Source organism: Cricetulus griseus, chromosome 2, assembly GCF_003668045.3.
Source record: "Cricetulus griseus strain 17A/GY chromosome 2, alternate assembly CriGri-PICRH-1.0, whole genome shotgun sequence".
Lineage (NCBI taxonomy): Eukaryota > Metazoa > Chordata > Mammalia > Rodentia > Cricetidae > Cricetulus > Cricetulus griseus.
In genome coordinates, this window is record NC_048595.1 from 13,302,569 (window position 1) to 13,328,950 (window position 26,382).

The window sequence follows — 26,382 nt, forward strand, 5'->3', positions numbered from 1 at the left end:
GATTTTGAAGTCTACCCCACTGGCACACACCTGCAATCCCAGGTACTTGGGTAACTGAAGCATGAGGATTGAGTTTGAGGCTTTGGGCTGGAGAGACGGTCTTTCTCCTTGCAGAGGAGCTAGTTCAGTTCCCAGCTCCTGCATCAGGCTGCTCACAACTGCCTGTAAACTGGAGCTGCAGAGATCTGACACCCTCTGGCTTCAGAGGACACCCTGACATACACACAAACAAACAAACACACACACACACACACACAGAGAGAGAGAGAGAGAGAGAGAGAGAGAGAGAGAGAGAGAGAGAGAGAGAAAGAAAGAAAGAAAGCTTGATGCCAGCCTGAGCTACATAGAGAGTCCTTCTCTCAAAACAAAATAGAAGGCCTGAACATAGCTGAGGGGTAGAGGGCCTGCCTAGCATGGTAGGGCCCTGGGTTCTATTCCCATCGCTGGGTTTCTTTGCTTGCTTATTTCTATTTATGAGTGCTTCCGATTTAAACTTCTGTTTGATGCTCAGCCTGCAACGCCCACAATTCACAGACTGTCTGTGAGCTACGAGTTAAGTTATGGCTTTAAAATTGTGTATGATTGACACTCAGGATAAGTACCCTGCAACTATCAGCCATCAATTCACAATGGCTGTGGTTTGTTAGTCTTTTGGCTGGCTTTGGCGGGAGGAGGGGGCATCCTTGATCACTGTCAGTGTCGTATGGCCAGAGTCAGCCTGTTGGAGGACCAGCTTTGCCATCTATGTCAAAATGCTGTGTTATATGTGATAGGAGGGAATTGGCTGTCTTCTGTCTTCTAGGCTTGGGTCTGCCTTCCTCGGGGCTGGGACCCTGGTGCCTGGGTTAGTATTAAGTATGCTTGTTGAATTAATGAATAAATGAATGAAGGCTAAACTTACTCAGTTTCCCTTAACCGTGGGGAAAGCAGCATGTGTTGTGTTTACCAAGCATGGTTTCTAATTGCCTGGGTGTGACGTGGGTCAGAGACTGACCCAAGAAGGATGAAGTATGGCCAAGGCCAAGGTGTCCTCAGCACCACTGAAGTGTTAGTGTGTGGCTACTAGCAAGCATCTCCCAGAACCATGCTCAAAGATGAGAAAGGCCACAGGGCATGCTCAGAGTGGTAGGGCACACAGGAAAGAGTGAAGATGCTGCTGCAATCGCTGCTCACGCTTACCCCTCCTCCAGGAAGCCCTCAGCACCCTCTCTGCCTTCTCCCACCTCCAAGCTCCTGGCCCTGCTCTGTGCTTTCTTTGTATGTTAGAAGCCCACCATGTGTTTAAAAACAAAATAACCGCTGACTCTTCCATGCCAGCAAAGGAGGGCGCCCCTCACCCCCAATGTCTAACACAGCATTGAAAATAAGCAGACGCTTGAGTAGCCACACTGTGTCATCGTCACTTCCACCTGGCGCTTCTTGGCCTTGGTGAGGAGGAGGTCATGTTCATTCCCCTCCTTCCCCTGCTCTTCCTGCTGCCTGGGGAACCCCCACCCAAGGCTGGCGTTAGTACCTTGTCTTCTCACCAGACTATTGGCCTCGACTGAGGCTTCCTGCCCCCATCTCCACCTCTGCACCTGGAGCTGCACAAAAGCATCCTGGCTTCCCCCCTGCAGCCCGACACACAGCTCTGCATCATTCTGCCAAAACAGGCCATCCCTCCCCTCCAGCCCAGAGGCCTAGCCTGGGCTGTGCACAACCCCACCCAGGCCTTCCCTAAACCTGTCAGAGTGTCTGACCCAAGAAGACGGAGGGGAGCCCAGGCATGGGTAACCCACAGCAGAGTGTCCAGAAGTCATTTCCAGATGGCTTTGAAGTGTGTTCATGAACTCACGTTCGTTTTCCCTGTGACATATTTGACTTCTTAGTCCTCTTTACTTCTGACATTGAGATGAGCCTATTTGTCCTGTCCCCACACCATTGATAAGCAAAGTTTGAAGGCTTCGAGGAGCAGTGTCAGGCTGACGCTGAGCTGGGCACAAGGACAGACGCTGCTCCAGGGAGCTGGGGGTAGCACTTCAGACATAGATCTAAAGAGTCCCCAGAGTCCCCAGTCCAGAAAGACCCTGGCTGGGCCTGCTGTCAGCTACAGAAACTCTCTGGCAAGGCAGCCTTGTCTCAGGAGAGACAAGAACCAGATCTTCCCCCATGAGACAGGTAAACAAAGCACACATACACACAGGAACACACACACACACACACACACACACACACTAGTATGACACCCATGTCAGCCACTAAAGCAGAAGGTGTGACCACCTATGTGGACATGTCTCAGTGCTAGGGACTTGCACTGGTCACCAACAGCCCAGGTGAGTCTGCAGTGACAGATCACCCCAGGTCTTGGAGTTCAGCCCGGCAAAGAATCCTCTCCCCATGTCACCCTGGAGCAGGTTAGCAGGCATCTCTGTCCCATTTCCTCAGGGGCCCAGGGTAAGGGAAGGGACCTCATGTTGTGACACCGTTACCCAACCTATAGGGATTCTGTGGAAGGAAAAGCAGAAATTGAAGAATTCCCATGTATCCCAGGCTAGCCTGTAGCTCACTTTGTAGCTGAGATTGACCTTGAACTCCTGGTCTTCCTGCCTCTACCCAACTCCTCCAGCCAAGTGCTGGGATTACAGGTGTGCACCCACCATGCCCAGTTTATGTTGTGCTGGAAATCGAACCCTGAGCTTCCTGTACACTAGGCATGCGCTATACCCACTGAGCCACATTCCTCCCTGTCACATGCACTTTTATATGGCTTTGATCCGAGATTGGTCCCTATTATATCTACTTGCATTCCATTGGCTGGCACGAGTCACATGACCCCCAGCTATAAAAGCATCCAGGAAATACAGTCATCTTTATGTCTTGAGAGGAGAGGAGAGCTGGACCTGGTGCACACTCTGCTGTGTCAGGGTGTTTGACCCACACATGCAATCTACTGTCAGTCAATGCTCTGGCGGGGCGCTTGATGTTTATTTGACAGGACTTTGTCCATTGTCCCAGTGCAGGGGATATCATGAAGGGGCTTTCCAAGGGTCCTTTGGGCCTCCCTAGAATCTTCCTTCCTGTGATCTGGGCCAGTAATTCTCCATTTGGGATCCATGACACTTCAGGAGGAGTCCCCTAAGCTACTGACTATTAATAAAAGGCAAATCAACTAAAATTCAAATCATTTACTTTGCTAAGAAAATACGACAATTATGTGGGGCGGCGGCTGAGGGGGCACTCAAGGTTAAGCCTCGAATCAGCAGCACCTCCCAAGATGCAAATGAGAGAGGCACAGGCTTCCAGGGGCTATCTGTCCGGGTGGAGGTACGGGGCATTTATAGTTCTCTGAAATAGACATCAGCATGTCACTGACCAGATGGGAGTCTTCTGTCCGTGCCCTGGAAACAGCCAGGAGCAGAGAGAGAGAAACATGGGTGGAAACCGGCTGGTCTCCAAGGGGACTACCTTCATCCCATAGCCTTTAAATCCCCCCAGATCACCTAAGAACAGTGCCCACAAGTGGCCTTGAAGGACATAACTGGGAAAGTGCAGGAGAGCTCTGGGCAGGTGCCTGTTGCCTCAGTGCCTTCCCTTCCTCCATGCTGGACAACTGATACGGGCCAGGTGTTCTAGGACAGGTCACGCATACCCAAGGGAGTGGCTGGCAGCCCTGGCCTTCTCACCTGCCAAGGAGGCTGAAAGTGAGAGAAAGAAAACAGAAGGAATAAAATACTCAAGTAAAGCAGAGTGGTTAAGTCAAACACTTGCTGGTTGATAAGGAGTATGCTGCTAGGTGCCTGCAAGGAACTTGAAGTAGCAAAATGGAAGACTAGTGATACCATTTTAGGATGCAAAAATACAGCGCAATACAGCATCCTCATGTTCTATCAACTCTACAGAGTCCTGGGCTCCAGAAGCTCAGTTCCCCCTTTCCACGTTATACAGCCCAGGATTGGAGCCAGGGAATGCTGCTGTCCACAGTGGACCAGTTTCCCACCTCAGTTAACCTAGTCAAGATAATCCCCCACAGCTGTAGCAAGGAGTGGGTCTTCCATGTGAGTCTAGATTCTATCAACACTCGATTGGTAGCACTCACCATCATACCCGGAGACGCTCTGCAGATCTTCAGGGAGGCAACCACCTTGCAAATTGTGTTTAACTTCCTATTTATCTCATGTTACAACTATCCCTTTTAATTTAATCTTGTATTTGAAAACACAAGAAATTGGCCAGGCATTTGTGGCACACGCCTTTAATCCCAGCACTCAGGAGGCAGAGGCAGGTGGATCTCTGTGAGTTTGAGGCCAGCTTGGTCTCCAGAGCAAGTGTCAGGATAGGCTCCAAAGCTACACAGAGAAACCCTGTCTCAAAAAACCAAAAAAAAAAAAAAGAAAAAAAAGAAAGAAAGAAAGAAAGAAAGAAAGAAAAGAAAGAAAGAGAAAGAAAGAAAGAAAGAAAGAAAGAAAGAAAGAAAGAAAGAAAGGAAGGAAGGAAGGAAGGAAGGAAGGAAGGAAGGAAAAGAAAACACAAGAAATTAAGCCAGGCCTCATGGCACACATCTATAAACCCAACACTTTCGAGGGGAGGTTCAAGGCAGGGAACTGTATGTTTGAGGATAACACGGGCTACATATCAAGATCCTGACTCAGAAAATCAGAGGGATACAGAAGAGAAGAGAGAGACAGAAAAGGTCGGGGAGGGAGGCGAAACAGGGAAGGCAGAGCTGAACTTAAAGATGCCCTACTCCTTCCTTGCTGTGACTTTGGTCAAATTCCCAGATCGTGACACCATCCACATTGCCAATATCTCGATCCCAGAGTGGACAGTGGGGTGTTGTTCACACACCCAGCCCTTCCCTCAGCCTTTCCTTCCTTCCCACTCTGTGGTCCCTCCAGAGCAAGCATCCTGTAAAGTGATATAGCTGATTGAACAAGTCACTGAGTGGAGCCAAGACAGCGCTGTCTTCACAGGGACAAGGAGTGACAGAGCAGACACTTCTCTACCGAGTGTCTTTGAAGTCCAGGCTGTGGCCTCAGAGCCATTGAGTAGGGTGACCTGGGCAGGGCTAGGAAAGTGGTAAGGTGGCTACCACCGTCTCCAACGGCCCCAACTCCCTCCTGCCTCCACTTCTTACACTCCCCTGTGCCCCATAGGCCCTGCACAAGCAAGGCTCTAGAAACTTCCAGACTTCATAGGCTTGGCTGGAGCTCCGTCCTGTGTCCTCAGGAGCATAGCTGCCTTGCTCCCCTCCACATGCAGAGCTCCTAAGGGCTGGACCTCCTTAATTATCTTCGAATTCCTGTGTCTCGGCTAGAGATATAGTCGGTCTACACTAAGCTCCACCCCAGCACTGCAGATACCCAGCATAGTGGGGCACACCTGTAACTCCAGTGTTCAAGAGGCAGAGACAGGAAGATAGGAAGTTCCAGGTTATCCTCAGCTAGTAGGGAGTTTGAGGCTAGCCTTGGCTACATGAAACACTATCTTTAAAAGATAAGTGTTTGTCACTGGGCAGTGGTGGCGTACGCCTTTAATCCCAGCACTCCGGAGGCAGAGGCAGGCGGATCTCTGTGAGTTCGAGGCCAGCCTGGTCTACAGAGCAAGTTCCAGGACAGTCTTCAAAGCAATACAGAGAAACCCTGTCTCGAAAAATAAATAAGTGTTTGTCTAGTTCAGATTCTTATCAATAAAGTCAAAGTCTAGTTGTTCTCCTGGAGGGGACAAGTGTTGTCTGAATTGAATCCAGGGTCTTGCATTTGACCTGCGGGCAACCCTGCCACAGCGGCATAGCCTAGACGGAAAGAATTTATCACTGTTTCCCTTTGATGGTATCTGGTGGACTAAACACACATATTTTCAATTAATTGACCCACCTTAAGTACACAAGGAAAATTTACAGTTGTCCGGTGATCACCACATTCTGAATTGAGGTTCTTTCCAGCATGTGGAAAAGAAACTGCACACTCTTGACAGTCATGGCCCCCAAGCAGGCTAGGTTGCCTGGCCAGCAAGCCCCAGGGATCCACTACCTCTTCTACTCACAACTGAGATCACAGGCATGTGTATCCTGCCCAGTTTTCTACATAGTTCTGGGGATCAAACTCAGGTCCTCACTTATTATATAAATACTTTTCCTACTGAGCTATCTCCAAAGCCTGGAGACTGTGTTCAAGGCCATCCTTAGATATATGTGGTGTTCAAAGTCATCCCGGGCCACATGAGGCCCTGGCGAGAGAGAGAGAGAGAGAGAGAGAGAGAGAGAGAGAGAGAGAGAGAGAGAGACAGAGACAGAGACAGAGACAGAGAGACAGAGAGAGACAGAGACAGAGAGAGACAGAGACAGAGACAGAGACTGAGAGACAAAGAAATTGCAGCACCCCTATGCATTCCCTCTTGCCTTGTATGAGGATTCCAACTTCCCATACTGCTTCAGCACTGTGTATGATGGGGGGGTTTGTTTTGGTTTTTATGATTTGTTTTTATGAGACAGAGTTCTTTGTAACTCAGGCTAGCCTTGAACTTGCTGTGAACTGATCCTCCTGACTCCACCTCCTGGTCACAGGTATGTGTCACAAGCTATTGTACCCAATAATTGCCATTGTTTCTTTTAAAAAATTTAAATTACATTTTAAAATCGGAGGTGGAGCATGAGATGGGTCAAGTGGCATCTCATGTGTGTAAAATGCAGCAACATTCAGGAGTCAGTTCTCTCTTTCCACAAGGGGGTCCCAGGGATCGAACTCGAGTCTTCAGGCTTGGCAGCAGGTGCCTTAAAAAACACTGGTTTTTTAATAGTCATCCTAACCAGTGGGAAATCTCTCTCTCTCTCTCTCTCTCTCTCTCTCTCATTGTGATTTTAATTTTGCTTTCTCTGATAACAAATGGTGTTGAGTGTCTTGCTTTTCTCACTGGCCATTTGTTTATCTTGTTTGGTGAAATATTTATTAAAGCCTTTTGCCCATTTTTAATTGACTTATTTGTCTTACTGTTGAATCACGGGAGCCTGTTTCTTTTTTTTTCCCTACCAAAGCTATGATCTCTTAATTGCTTTGGGGAGCAGAGAGGATTTTATTTGTTGGAAAAACAGATTTGTGTTTAAATCTTGGCTTGGCCACTTTGAGGACCCAGGGTTCCAGAAAGTCCCCTGAGTCCCTGGTTCTTGTCTTCCCTTCTTCTGAGCAGGGTAAGAATGTTCTGGAAAGAAGGTGATACATGACAGTTTCAGTGACACAAGTAAAGTGTATAGAGTGTGTTCAGCTTCTGTTTACAGAAATGTTTCAGGGAACTGCACTGAGCTGGGAGCTGGGGACAGCGGAAGCCCAGAAGGTTGGGGGCAGAGGACACACAGTACCAAAACAAAACAGGATAAATGCATGCATCATGTAACATCAGGAAAAGACAAGCGCAGAGGTACGGGGCTCTCTGGATCAGGTTCTTAGAAGGTTCAAGAATGCAGGAGCCCATCTGGGTGTAAACACAGCCCAAAATAGCAGGGGCTTAAACCACACTGAAGTTTATATGCCTCCCTTTCTCACTCCCTCCTCACCATTCTCTCTCTGGGGAGGGAGGGAGAGAGAGAGAGAGAGAGAGAGAGAGAGAGAGAGAGAGAGAGAGAGAGAGAGAGAGAGAGAGAGAGAGCAGGTGCCCTAAAAGGCTAGAGGGGTCAAACCCTGTGGGACTGGAGTTACAGGGAGTTGTGGGAGCTAGGAACTGAACACAGGTCCTCTGCAAGAGCAGTAATGTGCTCTTAACCACTGAGCCATCTCCCCAGCCCTCCCTTTTAACCAGAAGCAGTAGAACGCCTAAGTGTTAGCTGAACAAACAGCTAAGCATCAGCATGAAGTCTGCTTCCCACCCTGCCCTGAATCAGGCAAGGCCTGGCTATTCCGGTGAATGCTGGCCAGTGGTGTGTGACTGTAAGGTGTGTGAGTGACATCAAGGCTCCTCCTGAAGGGAGGACCTGTGACCTCTTCCAAGTGATCCTTCTTGCAGCCTGCACTTAGCAGAACTTGATAAAACATTGTGAATGCTCCCAGAAGGCAGAACCATCCTGACCTGGAGGAGCACAGCCCTGGTGATAACAAGACAGAAAGAACTTGAGAGGGCCGGAGAGATGGCTCAGTAGTTAAAGAGCGTTGGCTGCTTTTTCAGAGGACCTGGGTTGGACTCCCAGTACCTATGTTGGACAACTCACCATAACTCTTATAACTGCCTATAACTCCAGCTCTAAGGGATCTGATGCCTTCTTCTGGCCTTCTTCTACACCTTAAAAAAAAAAAAAAAGGAAGAGGAAGAAGGTATCATGTTTCTGCCATGGCTGGTCAAGGAAGGTGTCTGTCTCTAAGAAGGAACTATTGAACAAATGTCTAAGCAAGCAAAGAAGGGAGCCAGACAAGGTTCTGGAGAAAGAGCATTCCCAATAGAAAGCCGCAAGGGTTCCAATGTCTATGAACCAGGAGCAAGTTGGAGCATTGGAGGGAAAGCCAGGTCCAGTGATGCCTGTGTCTCCATGAGGCGATGGATTGACTGACTCATGTGCTGGGAACTCAGGCTCCAGTCATACCCTCTTCATGGGCTCTGCCTGGACAGACACACACAGGCACCCCTGCCCTGTGCCCTGGCCTCAGCTTGCTGCTGCTGTTTCATCATACACAGGACATCCAGCAGGGGTTCGGCATGTCAAACCCAAATAGCGACAACCCTATCATCTTCAAAGCACTGCACACTTTTCCATTAGTGGCGCCCAGGCTCCTGGGGATGCTCTGTGCAGCGTTTTCCCAGCCCTAGGGTAAGCTGGTGCCTCTCAGCTGTCATTGCTCCCACCGGGGAGGCTGCAGTGTTCTGAAACCCTTCAGAGACCATGAGGATCCCTATGGCCTGTTCCTGAGGCTCATCTCCCCACAGGGAGCCTTGCCCTGGGAGCCCAGCTTTGCCTGAGTCTTGCTTCCCTGAAGGCGTTCCTGACCCTCCGCCCACAGGTCTCATGCTGCCAAGGACAGCTGTGAACACAGCTCAAACCAACACAAAACCCTAAGCTTACATAAGACACTGTAAGGATTCTTTATGCAGCTTTATTTTCTAACTCAATCACTCAGTTCTCAAACCTGAACTCTCTTAATGACAACATCATGTTGTGATGTCAAAAGGTTAGAGGTGCCTGCTGGGGGACGGCTCAGCTGCACAGCCAAGAGCGAGGGTCCAAGCATCAGGCTGCCTGAGTGCAGATTCCAGTCTGATCCAGCTTCTGTGTCTTCCTCTGCTCAACACGAGAATTACCAGTACAAGGGATTCTGGGAGATTAAGGGCAGGGGTACCTGGCACAGATGTTCCGCCCTAGAGAACTGTACTATTCTATCAACCAGCCCCTTTTTAAGATTAATTGTTCCACAGCCTCTCCCTTGGTCCCTTGAAAGCCAGGGCAGTCTGCAGGGACTCCCTGTGACATCTCCGTCCCACTGCAAGCCTGCCCATGCCCTGCCTGAAGCTCGACTGCCTTCCACCTTCACTCATTACCACAATTATTCTCCCGCTCTGTTGTCCAGACACTCAACTTGCCTTGTATTACTCACACCCCTGGCCAGGAGTGATGGTGCAGGTGGGTCACCCCAACTCTGGAGGGGTGAAAGTAGGAGAAGGAAGAGTGCTTTAGTTATGCTAACTTTAGTTACACAGCTAGGCTTTGCTTAATGCACTCCTACCACAGGGCCTTTGCATATCCATCTAAGAGGGAGCCACTCCATGGTAGAGCACTTGCCTCGCATAGATGAGGTGCTAGATTTGATCCCTGGCAAAAGGAAACAACAGCTACCACAATAAAGAATAAGACATGTCGCATAAAAAGGAGATGCCAGTCAATCTGTACCAGAATTCGATGCTGTGGTATGTCCTGCAGGCTAGGCCACCCCCTGTAAAGTTAAGGCTAGGTGTTCCTCCAGTTGTGGGGGTGCTCCAGCAGCCAATTCACAAATGAGCCAGTCCTCAGGCTCCTGCTTAGCTTGGGAAGACTTTTCCTCTGGGGACCACTTTGCAGGGCTAACCCAGAACCACATGCCCCAGGGAATGGGTGGGGACCTCTAAGGAGTCAGAGCTGTAACTCAGTTTATCCTTCTGCCCAGACTTGCCCACTCCTCTCTTCCTTTGGCTTGAAACAAAAGGGCATCTCCCAGTAAATTCTACCTATCCCCAAAGAACTCAGAGAGGATGATGAACAATGGAAGTTAGATTATGAAGATACTGTGTCCACTAGATCATACTTGCAAGGAGGCAGAGTCAACCAGGTTCTGTGGCCCCTGAGGCTAAACAATACAACATCCCTCTGGAAGCTGTCATCCTGTCTTCCTCTCTGGAGCAGCATTGTGAAGCCTACCTGGGGCCCTACTCTCAGGGGATCAGACCTCCGTTAAAGGGCTGGTTGCCCCTGGACTGCAGAGCTCCACCAAGGCTGGAACCAAATTCATTTCACTTATGAATTATCTTTGTGGCCAGAGGATAGCACTCAACACATTTGGTGAATGGGTCCATGAACGGTTGGATGGATAATTGGATGGACGAAAGAATAGATAGGTGAATGAGGGGATGGATGACTGGATAGGTAGGAGGGTGGATGAATGGACAGATGGACACATGGGATCTGAACTCGGGTCTTCAAGCTTAAACAGTAGGTATATTACCCATGAGTTAGTTATCTTGCTAGCCCTAAAGTGTACCTTAATGTCACTCCTGGGTATCTCTGATACAGTGGCTTAAAACAGCACATGCCTGCAGAATCCCCAGGGACACACAGCAAGTTTTCATTGCAGTTGTGATAAGGTCCTGGCTTCTTGCGTGTCCATCTGGGTATCTTTCTGTCACCTCTCCCCCCTTTTTTCTTTCTTCTCTTTGTCAGAGTTGGACTTGTGTATGATACACAAGTGCTCTAACCACTGGGCAACCCTCAAAGCCCCATCTTTATTTTAGGTGACAATCCATCAGACTTGAGAACACGCAATTCTCCCATCAGTATGTGTGTACACACATGGAGTCAGTCTTTCCCCTTTCTTTCATGAACACCCGGCCCGCCACTGTGTTGACCTACTCCATATTCGCAGCTGAACCCGTGGGGATCCATCATTGACACAGATAGAAACTGCAGCCCATGTGGAAAGAGTCGGATCCGACAGCCTCAGAAGGTCAGGAAGAGGGTCAGTGTCCCTTCTAGTCTGGGGAACTCCCACTCAGCCATAAGGCTGCTCCCTAGCCCCTGTGCAGATGACAAAGGCATCCACACCCAGCCTCCCTCAGCCCTCCCCTAGCCCACAGAGACAAAAGGAGATTATGTGTCTAGAAGGTTCTAGAAAAGCAGTCTGGCCCAGTGACGGCCTCTAGCTAAGACATAGCAAGAAAAACTGGTTCTGCAGGCTGCGTTTCTAGCCGCCATCCTGTCCGACCTTAGCTCAGCCACAGAAAGGCAATGGCCCGATGCCCAGTCTGGGGGTTATGGGTCAGGTGGAGTTCAGTCCACATACTGAAGGGGGGCCACAGACCTCAGACAAGTCTAGGTTTTCTTCTTTTTACTCCATGTCATTTAGTTCTTTGGAGCCTCATTTTCCCTATCTAAGAGTAATCCTAGTATACGGTCCTGAGAATTGTTGTTGAGGTGGGAAGCACAAAGGCTGGCTATAGTTTTCCTTGTTAGCACTGATAATTTTTTTTTCAATACTCAAAAGGAGCAGATTGTTGAACTGGAAGACCAGTGTAGTCCTTTAGGGGAACGGTCACAGAGGAGCAGAACCAGGGCCCCCAGCAGCAGAAAGCCTGTACCTTCCTGGGATTGCCCATCCCACTGTCCCTGGCAGGGTCCTGATGCAGGGCGAGAAGGCCAGAGGGGAACAGCCAGCTCCCCACTCATGTCACAAATCAGGAGGTGGAGACAAAAGCCACCTGATGTCAAGCTCGAATCACTACTCTCCTAACACAGAAGTCCACTTTTGCTTTTGGAGATTTCCAGTCTTCTAATCCTCTCGGCCCTCCTAGGAACACTTGACTGTCTTGTCTGTGTGTGTGTGTGTGGGGGGGGTGTCTTTGTGTGTGTGTGTGTGTGTGTGTGTGTGTGTGTGTGTGGTGTGTGTGTGTGTGTGTGTGTGTGTGTGTGGTGTGTGTTGTGGGGGGGTGGGTGGGTGTGTGTAGCTGGGACTCACTGAATAGGCTAGCCTGGTGAGCTGGGGATCCGTCTGCTTCAGCTTCCCCACTGCTGGGATACAGGTGGACACCACTACACCCAACTTTGATGTGGGGTACTGGGAATCGAAGCCAGGTCTTCACCCCCACATGAAAAGCACACCACTGGTCGAACTGTCTTCCCAGCCTCTTCTGTTTTGTTCTTAGCCTCTCTCTGACATCCAACTCTGCACAACCGCCTTGCCCCTCACTCCTCCTGAAAGGCTTTTTAAAAGAAAGCATTGCTGAACTCAGAGACCCCAGCAAGCTTAGCCTTTCATGTCCTCTGTCCTTGACATGGACACTCACCTTCACTCTGCTGTGGCTCTGCTACTCTGGCCCCTACCTTGGATCCTTTGGGCCAGCTGGGCCCCTCCCAGGATGTCTTTCCTCCATGATCTCTGGGCAAAGCAGAGTCTCTCAGAGTCAGGGCCAGGTGTCCTTTTGTCTGTGACCTTCCCACCCTCCCTGTGGATCCTGGCTTTGGGGACACAGTCTCACAGAGACCATAGAGCTCTGTTCTGAACTCTTCATGCCCATGGCCCAGTGATTGTTAAAGGGCTTCTTGGCCTGGTACCAATCCCTAGTTTGTTTATTCAGCAAATGTTCATCAAATACCAGCTAGGAGACAGATCCTGCCTGAGGGCATGGCCTGCTGGGCTCTGGAGTCACTTCCTCTGCCTGCCTCTGTCTCAGCTCCTCCTGGGGTGGGGGTGCAGTCACCTGAGAGATGAATCCCACAGGAGGACAGCAGTTTGCATGAAGCCCAGATCCTCCACCTTCTAGGAAGGACTCAGGAAACATCTCTTTGCTCTCTCCCCTTTGAGAAGCTAGGGAGTGCCTATCTGGAAGATGGGGCAGAAACCAAGGGCAGGTCCATCCCAGAGCATATGGGGACAGGGGACCTTCTGTAAGCGAAGCCTTCAGGGTCCTAGAGCAATGGTACTAGCAGACACACTGATTTGGGGTGAGCCGCCCCTTGGCATAGGCTCTGCTCTCTCACCAGCAGTGTCAGGGTTGGGCTGCCTGAGGTCCCTCCAGCTTGGAGAAGTTCTGACTGTGAGGACAGCCAGCTGACTAGGAACTGTGGCAGGCAGGCAGGTAGGCAGACAGGCTGGTAGTCCCCTGAGTTCTTCCAAGGTGATGACACAGATAGAAATCATGGCCTTGGAAGACATAGAGTCAGATAAGCAGTGTACATCTGCTTCCACCTAGATGGCCATGAGAGGAAGCCACCCAGCAGACAGCTACAACCACAAGCTGGGAGGTCCTTTAGCTACAGAACTTGAAATGATTAGAACTTGGGACCCAGATGATCAAAAGCAATCTCCCCCTGGGGCAATGTCTGGGGTCCTTGGACGAGGGATCACTGTTTAGACTGTCACCTCCCCACATAGAGCTGTTACTTCTCTGGTCTCCTTCTAACTCTTGGTGACTGCTGAGGAGACCACCAGCCCTGACCTTTTCTGGAATGTTCCAAACAAAAGAATTACTTCCTTGATGCTCTCTCTCTCTCTCTCTCTCTCTCTCTCTCTCTCTCTCTCTCTCTCTCTTTCTCTCTCTCTCTCTCTCATGCGTGTATGTGTGTGTGCATTCTAACGAGTGTGCACATGTGTGCACACAACAGGAGTTGGCATCTGGTGACTTTCTCCAATGATCTCCACCATAGTTTTGGAGATATGGTCTCTCCCTGAACCTGGAGCTCACTGATTAGCTACACTGGCCAGCCAGGGATCCACTGTTCCTGTCTTCCCCTTCCTAGCACTGGGATTGCAGGTGGTCACCCATGGGCTCTGCTTTTCACATGGGTTCTGGAGACCAAACTCAGAGCACAGGGAGCATTTCACAGGCTGAGCTGTCTCCTCTGACTCCTCCCTTGGTTCGCATCTCCATCTTCCTTGCTTCAAGTGCCACTGTTTTCTGGGTTCCATGTCATTCCACCCAGTTAGGAATTAATTCTGATCACTTCTACAGGTGTCCATTAGCCCGAATCCTGCCTCATAGCCTCGGAGCCTTTGTGAAAACAGACTTGGTTTGGAAGGGCTTCATCCATCTCTTAAAACTCAGCTCCCAAAGCATGCCATCCCCACCCCATAGAATTTCATATCAACCCAGGAGCTTCCCCAAGCAGCAAGCTCCATGCTTCAGTGACTAAGTCAACAGCAGGCTATTTACAAGGTGGTTTCTGGACTGGGGGTGCAGGGCAGTGGGGTGCAGGGGGACTAACCTGTTACCAGGGCATGAGAGAGAAGGAGAGAAACAGAGAGAAAAACAATGGTCCTGAGTCCCTTCATGGACTCAGCCACCTGGTCACTTTTGCTTTCCCTTCTCGGGCTGACTCAACCAAATGTTTCTTGTCCAGCTGCAAAGGAGTCTGGGCAATAAAATTGTTCTGGTTGCCTAGGAAAGTCCAACTGAACCATAACTGAATGGACACTGCCCTTGTCTGCTCCAGACTTGCCATAAGGGTTAACCAACAAAGGATATGAGGTCCTAAGCTCAGTACCTGGCACATAGTAGGTGCTCAACAAAGCTGATAGCTCTCTTTGATTTCCTCCATCACCAGTACCAGATGCCCAAGGGATCCGGCCCTTCTGCAGCCTGCTGCCTCCTGACTGATTGCAGGGTTCTGCGGTTTAGCACAGGACCAGCTTTTAGGCTGCTCTCCCCCCTCCAGCAGCCCTATTCCTCTTCTCACTTTCCCCTTTCTTGGCTGGAGCTGCCCTCTCTACCTTCTGCCCCCTGCACTTTCCCTCTACAAAGCATTGGTTTACAATGGACCAGAGCAGCTCTAGTGGGCCAACCTGTACTATGTTACCACTGTGTGAAGTGCAGAAAATCTTTGCTTCTCTGGCTGTGGATGCCTTCCCACTCATTCCACAGGATGCAGGAGCCCAAAAGGCAAAGTATCCTTAACATATTGCAGCATCAACAACTAGAAGCAAGTCTCACTGGACCCATTTTAGAGATGAAGAAATCAAGGCCCAGGGGTCACAATGAGGTGCTTCTAAGCTTATTTGGCCTTTTCTTGCAAAAAGAAAATCCAAAATTCACTCTTCAAATCATGCCACCCTCCTCAGGAGTCAGTCTGACACAGATTGCTCAAGAGCTCAGTGTGTGCCTGCCTTTAGCATAGGGCTGGAACCTTACAGAATTGTTCCAAAATCTTCATTCAACTTTCCAGCTATGTCCCAAACCCCAAGGATATACTCAGAGTGGCTGGAGGCCAGGTCTAATGAAAGAAGGCCTGCCCTGGTGTGAGGCCCTAAGGACAAAATGGAGTTTCAAACCTGGGTTTTGCAAATGTGAATGCATTACAGCAGAGATCTAGGGAGGAGCCCCATGAGTAGAGAAATGGCCCGTGTGGTGGCAGAGACAATGGGACAGTAAACAGATGAGCTTGGCTGAAGCACAACGGGCGTTTGGAGACAGTGACAAATGAGGCCAGGACATCACAGGGACTGGGGAGAATGGGCCAGCCATTTAGATTTGATTGGAGAGGATGTGGGAAGCCCTAGGAAGTTCTACAGCCAGCTTGTGGCAGAAAAGGCATGTTAGAGCTGAAGAGAGATGTCCTGAGAGGTCTGAGAGTACAGCCAGGCACAGGGAGCTCTCTGCAGCCAACCAGCATGGCAGGACTGGAGGCATCAGGGATACTGTAGAGGAGGGACAGTAACTGGATTGGGTGTGACAGATAGCCTGTGTCTTAGCAGCCAGATTCGGCCACCGGCTCTTGATAAGCCAACTAAAGCAGCCAAATTAATAGTAAAAACAGAAAGCAGAGAGTTACTCAATATGGCCACATCAGGAAGAGGGACAAAGACATCCGATAGCATCCCAAGTCCATCTTTGGGGTCCAGATGTGAGGCTAATGTTCAAGTAGAGGCCACATTATGCATATCTGAGGAGTCCAGGTCAAGCCGTGGTCTTGCCTGCCATTAACCCATTGTTGCCTCTCCTGTAAGGTGGTCTAACAGATTGCAAAGCTCTTTCCAAGAAGAAAACTCTCCTCTCTTGCTGGCCCAAGCTTTAGACTCTCTCTTCTCCCACACTGAGATTCCAAGGAATCCCAGGGTCCACTGTTTCAATAGTTTTGAAAGCCAGAGTGAGAGCATGATGTCTCTTTAGACCATTTCTGTCCCTGCTAGTAGGTTACAAGACCAAGATGCCAGGAGGAGGCAACCCTGCTGGGAACAAGTCCACAGCTCTGGAAGACTCGTGGCTTGCCTCCCACTACCCATCTTCTGTGTCTGAGTTTGTCCTTTTAATATACACATCATCCCACCTTCCGGGCAAGTGCAAAGATTCATGGGAGAAAATCCATATGAAGCCCTCCCCAGGACACCTGTAAGCACAGGCCTGGGCACTGCTCATCTCCCACAGAGGCCAGGCCGCTTACTTATTGCCTGCTTGGCACCATGAGCCGTCTCAGTCATACCAGCCTGTTTCCTGAAAAACAACTCCCTGAAATGGGGAACATCACACCTGTTTGAGGCATAGAGAAACACTGAAGCACAGGGGACACTTTCAGCACCATCAGCGCTTACTGATATGGGCGTGAGGCCTGCACATAACTCAGTGGATTGAGTATTTACCTAGTATGCAGGAAGCCCAGGGTCTGATCCCCCAGCACCACATAAGCAATATCTGGGAGGTAGCAGCAGACAGATTGGAAGTTCAAGGCCATCCTTGGCTGTTTAGCCAGTTTGAGACCAGCTTGTGCTATATAATACTCTGTCTAAAAAGGCAGTGGATGGGGAGAAGGGAAGGGAAGGAAAGGGAGGGAGGGAGGGAGGGAGGGAGGGAGGGAGGGGAGGAGGAGCGGGAGGAGGAGAGGGAAGGAGGGAGGGGGAGGGAGGGAGGGATGAGGCTGGAGACATGGGTCCATGGTGAACAGTACTGGCTGCTCCAGGGGCTCCAACACTTTTGGCCTCTGAAGGTACCTGTACTCACACGCATCTATACATAATCTCCCAGAAGATGGAGATTTGGTTCCTGGCACCCACAGGGCAGCTCTCAGCCATCTGTAAGTGTGATCCACTGTGATCCACTGTGATCCACTGTGATCCACTGCCCTCTGCCGGCTTCTACATATGCTACACACACATACACGTGGGGAAAGCACCTATGCACTTTAAATAACTTAAAAGTCATAATAATAAATAAATCTGAAAGGAAATAGATCATACAAGAATTCAAATATCAGGGAGTCAGTGACTCGGGATGAGGGCACAACACAACTGTTCTCAATCATCAGGCTTGTGGAGCTGATTTTCCAGGTCATGGTGACTTGGGCATCTGTCTGGGTACTTGTGGTCCCTCCTTAGAATCATTCAGGGTCTAATATGAAGATTCTGGATTTGGAGGGCTATGGTGGGGGCCCAAGTCCCTCATGCTAACCAGCTCCTAGATCATGCTGTTTAGGGCAAAAGGCAAGAATTTTTCAAGAATGGTTTATGGGATGGTTTACTCATCCTGGGACTAGCTAAATCTGCAGCCTGGTAGGGCTGTTGGGAGTTGGAGGAGATGATGTCTGCAGGTTCTTCGAGCATGAAGCCAGAGTGGTGGAAGGAATGCAGGGAACCCTGCTCTGGCCACTGTTGCTAGTGTGGCTGTGGGCTCCAAGCCCACAGTGAAGGCGGAGCCTGACTGATACTCCCATCTCAGGATGGCTCCCGCCTCCACCTCTTCCACCCCAGGAAGAAACAGCGGGACACAGGCTGCCATCTCCTATGGCAACCATGAATTTCACATTCAATTTCTCCATCAAGTTCATAGGCAACACCCAACCTGACCTTATTTTATTTCCTAAATCTAAATGGCATAGGCCTTCATGCCAAGCCTTTGAAACTCTTTCCAGACTCTCACCTGCAGCATGTCTTGTCCTTTCCTGATTCCTGGTGTCACTGCCTCTGATCTGTGCTCACCTGAGACATAGGCAGCCCATGGTCCTTATGGGTGGTGGGTCCAAGTTCAAAGAGGAGAAGAACTTCCACAAGAGATCTTGAATGAGGAAGCATCCTTGCTTTCTGGGAGCCTCAATGTCTTCATCTCTCAAATGGGTTGATAGGGCCTGGGCTATGTTGGCTCAGTTGGCATGGTGCTTGCTGAATAAGCATATGGACCATAGCTCAGATCCACATCACCCATGTCATAAGCCAGGCACAGTGGCTGGCATCTGTCATCCCAGCACCCACCGAATGTGTACAAGTGAATGTGGGCAGGAGACTGAGGGTGCGTGTGTGATGGTGTGCATGCGGCAGTGTGAGCTATGATGGGTCACAGCATGTGCGTGTGTGAGACCAGTTGTGATGGGGAATGTACTGTGCATGTTCATCTTATTGATTGTTGAATAAAGTACTGTTTGGCCAATGAAATAGCAAGTTAGACAGGACTAGGAGTCAAAGAGGATTCTGGGAAATGTAGTAGAGAAGTGGTGTTCCAGGCAGGAAGTGACATAGCTAGGAGACTCATATTTAAGCAAGGAGAAACAGGAAGTGTCTCTTTTCCCCTTCGCATCCTCCAGCGGCACCATGTGAGCCATCGGCAAGAGAGGGCACCAGCGAAAGGCATCCTCTATAAGATAAGTCTTATAAATATATACATTTATGATAATTAAGACTGAGCTAGCAGGTGAGAAATCCTAGTCATTGGCCAAGCAGCGTTTGTACCTAATACAAGTTTCTGTGTATTAATTTGGGCCCTAACTCAGGCGGGCAGCTGGCGTAAAGTGCACACGTGGCAGTGGAGCTCGGCGGCTTTTAGTGGAAAGATTTATCGTAACACAGTTGTGTGTGATTGTCTGTGTGATTTTGTGTGGGAGTGTGTCAGTATAAATGGGAAGGTATGAGAGAGAGTACAGTGTGAGTGCATGCGTGTGTCAGAGTGTGTCAGTGGCTGTGTCCCTGTGACTATGTGAGTGTGTAAGATTGTGTAAGTGTAAATGATTGTGTGATACCATGTAGTTCTGTTGAGTATGCGTGTGTTTGAGTGTGAGAACATGTGTGAAGGGCAAGTGTGTGTCACTATGTTAAATGCATATCACTGCATATGTGCATATTTGTGTCACTGTGTCTGAGACTATGTGTACATCTGAGAGTGTGTATGTGATGTGTGTAGATGTGAGTTTGTGTGTGAATTTGCACATATGTAATACTCTGAGTGTGTATCACTGCAGCTGTGCTGGCATTTGAGTGTGTGCAAATGTGCAATATTATGCATGTGTGAGAGTGTGTTAGGGTGACTGTGATCATGTGTGAGTAAGAGAGTGTGAGAGCATGTGCTGTGTGATTGTTTAACAATGCGTGTGCATATGTGCTAGTGTGAGTGTATGTGTGAATGTGTGTGCATTTGAGAGTGTTTGTACGATTATGGATTATGTGTTTGTGAGTGTGTGGTTGTGATTTGTGAGTGTGAGGATGTTTATAAGTGTCTGAGAGTGTGATTCAATTAGCATGTGTGTGCGCACACATGCAAGTGTGAGGTGAGTGTGAATGTTGAATATTTGTGTGAGTGTATAAGTATGTGAGCATGAGGGGGTTTGAGTCTTTTTTTGTTTGTTTAGAGACAGGGTTTCTCTGTGTAGCCCTGGCTGTCCTGGAACTGGCTCTATAGACCACATTGGCCTACAAACTCACAGAGACCCATTTCTGCCTCCTGAGTGCTGGGATTAAACATGCTCACCATCACTGCCCAGCAAGTTTGAGTCTGTGAGTTAGTGTGTATGACTCAGTGTGAGTCCGTGTGTGTGTGTGTGTGTGTGTGTGTGTGTGTGTGTGTGTGTGTGTGTATGACTCAGTGTGAGTCTGCATGTATGAATGTTTGAATTTATGAGGTCTTGAGAATATTGAGATTGGGTGTGAGTGTGTATTTTGAGGCTATCTCACTATGTAACCAAGGCTGGCTTTGAATTCACCCGCCTCTGCCTCCTTAGCACTGGGATTCCAGGTGTGAACCCCTACAACTGGCCCATTTCAGCATCTCAAGACCCAGGTAGGGCATGTTCAAGGCCCTGGGTTCGGTTCCCAGGACTTAAAACCGCTCAGTCAGTAAGCATGGTGGGCAGGCCAGGTAATGTCCAGCAGCCGGGAAGCACATGTCCAGATGAGCTTGTCCACAAAAAATCTTTGGATGAGTATGGAAACCAAAATCACCCCAAGGCATGCTGGAATCTTCTGGGTGAGATGTAGAAACCTTCACCACAACTCTTCCTCATCCAGTCCAGCCTGCTGCCCTGAATTGCAGTGCCTGCTAAACTAGACCATACACTCTGGGCCTCAGTCTCCGAATTGGCCAAACAAGTGTCAATTCATCTCGGACCTTTGCACTCCAAAGGCCCACACCTTCTCTCATGTGTATGGACACATGGAGGCACACACCTGTACATTAAGAGGGTTCATGTCTTCCTTCTTCCGTGTTTCCATGTTTCTCTAATGCCCCCCCTTGTCCTCCACACCAACTTTCCTCAGCCCTGGGCTCTCCATTCACCTACCATGGTCACCAGGGTTATGACCTCCACCTTGGGAAACTGAACTGGACACAGCCAGGGCCAGCTGCAAAGCCCACTGCCCAGGATGGGCCTGTTGATCTGTGTGCCATCCATCCGAGGGCTCTGCCTTCCCCTGGGGCCACCATGAGAGTTCTCAGTTTATTCTGCCTGAGCACGCAGGAGACCAGATTGGTGGCGGCCAGGCACATCCACAGAAGCCCAATATAGACTTCCAATTATCTTTTAATTTCACTTCTGACTTCATTTGTTCATTTCAGTTTTCTCTAAACAGAGATTTAAAAAAAAATGTAATTTATGGCATTTAGGTAGCGTTTGTTCACCTGCAGATGGAATGCGACCTGAGTTGGAGTTCGAGGTAGAATCCTAACGCTCTGAAAGAGAGGTGCTGCCCGCAGGGACCCCAGAGCCCTCTTTCTTCTGCCTTCTCTGTATGAGCGGTGGCTTGTGACCTTTCCGATATGCAATTCTCAACCCTGGATTCCACTCTCCTTCTGTGCTTGGGCCTTCATGGAGTCCCCCACAGTAGGCAATCCCCCTCCTCTTGAGGGTCCTCTCCTCTCATGGCTACCTTCTCTGCAGCAAAGGAACAATAAACACACATTTCAAACATTCTCAAGACTGCTGAGAGGTGGAGACCTCCATCTCATGTCTCCCAGGGGGGTCTGTGGGCATCAGCTCTGACCTGACCTGCAGCCCACCTGATTCAGCTGACGCCCCCTCCCTTGCTGGGTCTAGTCCACCAGGTCCAGGGTCACTGGTCCACGAGGAGTCAATCCTGCAGAAGACAGACACCTTGCTCGGGACCTTTGGGTATAATAAAGATTGAAAGAAGAGATTGAGGAGGGAAGAGCCAGTTTGGAAGGATGGAGAGCTCAGGAAAGCAGTCATGCAAGGGCCCAGGGAGGCCTGGAGTGTTTGACTGGACCTGGGCAAGTTGGAAAGATTCCCACCAGCAAAGATAAGGAGGTCTCGCCTGCAAGAGGTAACAAAGCTGAGCACTCTAGGCAGTGATTGGAACACAGCACAGAAGGGTAAACTGAGGCTGTAGAGCAGAGGGTCACACAGATAAGGGTCTGATAAAGGGGTGAGGCTCCTAGGAGGCCAGCAAGATGGCTCCATGGGTAAAAAGCTCTCAGCCAAGCCTGGCAAACGGAGTTCAGTCTCAGGGTTTACATGGTGGGAGGAGAAAACAGGCTCCTAAGGTTGGCCTCTGACCGTCACATGAGTGCTATGGCATGCACGCACACACACACACACACACACACACACACACACACACACACACACACACTGTAACAAAAAAAAGTGCAGAATTTTCCCATGATCAGAGCCCTCAGAACCAAGTTCCTGGGCCCTCAAAGTGGATCTTATTTTCCCTTTTCAGTCAGAGGACAACATTTAAAAAGTGGAGCATGTACAGAGCATCTAGGCAGCTCAGCCACCTGAATCCTGGGCACCGAGGGAGGCTTATGCAGAGCAGAGCTGGGCCCAGCTCTTGCTCACTGACTTGGTAACTCTCTGGTAGCTGCAAACTGCACCCACCCTTGAGGACCCTTGGAGGACCCTGGTGTGTGTGTAGTGGGGGAATAGGAACAGCTGAGAATCACAGAGCTTTAGCAACATGGGAGCTCACACATGTTAATTATGACCTGAGGAGGTACATATTCTTTCACACATGTTAATTATGACCTGAGGAGATACACATTCTTCACACATGTTAATTACAATCTGAGGAGGTGCTGTCACATTCCCTCCCCCATCACTTTTCAGATAGGGAAATGGAGGCACAGAGAAGTGAAGCTACTTGCCTAAGGTCACACAGTTGGTGAATAGCAAACTTGAGCAGTTTGGGTCCAGGGTCCACAGTGCTAATGTTAAGGTGGGTGTGGATGGGTTTGAAAAGTTTCTACATCCAATAAGCCTCTCTGCCTATGCAATAATCCAAAACAGACCAAATCAAACCAAATTAGAATAAGCCTTCCAGTCCCTCAAAGAGGAGATGGGGGGGACCAGAAAAAACCGAGAGTCTGGTTTCTGGGGGACAGTTTAAATACCCGAGCATCTCTGGGGGAGGGGCAATCATTTCAAGGGCTTTCTGAGATGCAGCAGGGTTTGTGGGGAGATGGAGGAGTGGGGCTTGGGTCCACCATAATATTCCAGACTCTTTGGGTACATGGATGCCAGGGGCTGGGGCAAAGCTTTTACCACAACACCCCAGACTCTTTGGGTATATGGGGTGACCACCTTAACGGGTGTCAGTCCTCCACCGGCCTCTTTCCCTAAGAGATTGACTCATCTTGAAGAAGTGGGTGGGTTCTAGGGTCTTGCTTTATTTCCTGGGCTGCTTCAACAAAGCTGGTTTCTCTTCAACTTGTCAGACACAGAGGGCAGAGACCGTCAAGAGCCAGTCAGGTGGCTTGGCTGTTGGCCCAGGCTCAGCCTCCCCCACTGCTTCCTCACTTGACCAGTTAAATGCTGACCCTTTTGTTGGAGCCAGGACCATCCCTACTCTCCTGGTACCTGTGGCTCCACCTGCCCCAGGAACCACCACAAAAGCTGCCCCAAGCCTCCAACCCAAGGATTTGCAAAAGAGAAAACAAATGCGCTCACACACAAAGACCAACTGCACTGCTTCTAGGTATCCAGTGACAGATCCTCTAAGAAAGAGCTTCCTTCCTCTTCGAATCTCTGCTGGCACTCCAAATGCCCGCCAGCTGCAGCAGGAGACTGATCTGGAGCTCGGCCTCTGGTTAGGACCCTCCCTCCACCCCCATTTCAGGGGAGGATCGAAAGAGGCCAGCAGTGACCTTAGCCTTCCTTTGCCCCAGTGCCACCTCAGCCAACTCAAAGTCACCTCTGCTCCAGCAACTCAGCTGGCCAGAACCAGCTAGGGACTCCCTCCCACTCCGCAGCAGGATCCAGGAACTTGCCCCTATTGGGCAATCATTAAGCAGATTCTTGGCATTCCTCTGTCCCTGGGCAGCATGCTTCCCACCAGAGCAGGAGCAGAGACCCACGACTGGCATTTGGACATGCAGCTGACCAGCAAGGTGGTGCTGTCCGCAGCTGCGCTACTCCTGGTAACTGCGGCTTACAAACTCTACAAGTCCAGGCCTGTCCCAGCTGGTCAAGCAGGGAGAAGTAACAAGGGCCACAAAGCAGACTGTGAAGCAGAGGGCTTGGGGGAGGTTGCCTTCCAAGGGGCTCCTCCAGGGACCTTGCCAAGGGGACCAAGACGCAGGAAGGCTAGCAGGGGGGCTGGGATCCCACTGGACTGCAGCTTGGAGGACCCAGGAGACTCCTGCCAACCCGTCACCTCCAGATCTGGGGAGTCCACAAGAAAAGGCTCTGATGAGAATCAGGAAGGGCAGCGCCCGGAATCCCAGCATGTGTCTCCTCCCTGCGGTGGCCAGGAAGCCGGAACAGCTGTTAGAGGTAAGCCCTACCCTCCCCACCTCCCTCAACTGGGCTGTGAACCTACAAGCTCCCCAGCTAGACTTGCCCCTGGAGTGGGCGGCAGCTGCGTGGGTGACAAGCTATCTCCATGGCCAGACGGCAGACCCCCAGATCAAACAGGGTCTGGGGACCCAGGTGCTCCCAACTGTTGCACGGATCCCACTGTGGTCAGCAGTGACATGGACCAGAGCTGGGTCTTCACCCATGTGACAGGGGTCAACAAGGGAGAGGCTGGGGCCCTCCAGGCTGCTGCAGACATGGGCCTGGCCACCCAGCAGCGGGAAGGAGCCACCAATGCCTCCTACACCTTCTCATCTGTGGCCCGGATCCGGATGGAGGAGAATATTATACAGAAGGCAGAGGGACCTGGGCCCAAGCTGAAGGGGAGGGTGTATGACTACTTCGTGGAGTCCACATCAAAGGCTGTCTCCAGGCCCATCCCCTGCTCGGCAGCTCTGGCTGATGCTCCATCCCCTGGGCCTGGGCCAGAGCCCCTGGTCACAGGAGCAGACTCCAGAGGCCAAGCTGATAATCCAGAGGGTGCAGCTGAAGTAATGTCCCCACCTCCTGTGCCATCCCCCTCTGCACCAGGCTTCAGCAGAAAGGTGAGTCTTCTGCAGATCGCTGACAACCCAGAGCTCCAACTGCAGCCTGAAGGTTTCACCATGCCTGCTCCTGCCCACCTGGACCAGGAAGCCCAGATCAATTCAGCCTGCAGCCATGGGGAGCCCCGTGTGCAGCTTGTAGCTGGGACCAATTTCTTCCACATCCAGCTCACCCCAGCATCAGCTCAGGATGTCCGCCTGGACCTGGGCAATTGCTACGAGGTGCTGACCTTGGCCAAGAGGCAGGGCCTAGAAGCTCTGAAGGAGGCAGCCTACAAGGTGATGAGTGATAACTACCTCCAAGTCCTCCGCAGCACAGACATCTACGGGGGCCTGAGTGGGACAGAACGGGAGCTGATCCTCCAGCGGCGGTTCCGTGGCCACAAGTGTCTGGTGGTGGCCGACGTGTGTCCCCAGGAAGACAGTGGCCGCCTCTGTTGCTATGACAATGTGCAGGATGCTTGGCATTTCCTGGCCCAGCTGCCCATGGAGGCCATGTCCCAGGGTTGCGCTGTCTGCACTCTCTTCAATTATCTGTTTGTGGTGTCTGGCTGCCAGGGACCTGGGGGCCAACCTTCCAACCGTGTCTTCTGCTACAACCCCCTGACTGCAATCTGGAGCGAGGTGTGTCCACTGAATCAGGCCCGGCCACACTGCCGGCTGGTGGCCCTGGAGGGGTGCCTCTATGCCATTGGAGGTGAGTGTCTGAACACAGTGGAACGTTACGACCCTCGAGTGGACCGCTGGACCTTTGCCCCGCCACTCCCCAACGACACATTTGCGCTGGCGCACACAGCCACAGTGTGCGCCAATGAGATCTTTGTCACAGGGGGCAGCCTGCGCTACTTGCTGCTCCGGTTTTCAACCCAGGAGCAGCGTTGGTGGGCCAGCCCCACAGGGGGCAGCAAGGACCGCACAGCTGAGATGGTGGCCGTCAATGGCTTTCTCTACCGTTTTGACCTCAACCGCAGCCTGGGCATCAGCGTGTACCGTTGCAGTGCCAGCACCCGGTTCTGGTACGAGTGTGCCACATACCGCTTGCCTTACCCCGATGCCTTCCAGTGCGCTGTGGTGGAGGATCACATCTACTGTGTGGGACGCAGGCGTATGTTCTGCTTCCTGGCCGACCACATCTCACCCAGGTTTGTGCCTAAGGAGCTACAGGGTTTCCCTGCTGCGAGGGGTACCCTTCTGCCTGCCGTCCTGTCCCTGCCTGTCACTGATGTGCCTCAGACCCCTGTCTAGCAGCCCTTCTGCTGGGCTCCATCTCTGCCATTCACTCTGGGTAAGAAGTGGGCAGGAACATAGCCGTGGGGTGGGGTGGAAAGTTATCTCTCCTCCACCACAGGCTAAAGGGTCTTGGAGAACTGTTTAACATCCACAGTTCTCAGGCCTGCTACAACAGTGAAGCCAGGACCCAGCATTCTAGGACTGCGGTATCCACAGCTGCATGAGCGGCTAAGCAGCACCAAACTTCCAATCAGAATTCTGGCAGGGGCTATTTCAGGACCCTACTAAAACTCAGGGCGTAATCTTATCCCAGTCACAGTTCCAGGTGTCAGGGGGTCCCTCAAGCTTCTCGGCTTTCTGTGAGCCACTACAGACCACTTTCCTAAGCATTGGGGCCCACCTTTGAAG

The 26,382-nt window shown here is 50.7% G+C and overlaps 1 protein-coding gene across 1 annotated transcript; it reads left to right on the forward strand.

Moving 5' to 3' along the window:
- The first annotated feature begins 23,667 nt into the window (after positions 1–23,667).
- Klhdc7a (kelch domain containing 7A) lies at positions 23,668–25,989 on the forward strand. Its single transcript, XM_027399870.2, has one exon. The coding sequence runs from the start codon at positions 23,668–23,670 to the stop codon at positions 25,987–25,989; it is 2,322 nt and encodes a 773-aa protein (XP_027255671.1).
- Positions 25,990–26,382: the final 393 nt, after the last annotated feature.

Excerpts from the sequence above, each read along its gene's own strand:
- Klhdc7a (XM_027399870.2), top strand. The coding sequence starts at position 23,668 with ATGCTTCCCACCAGAGCAGGAGCAGAGACCCACGACTGGCATTTGGAC.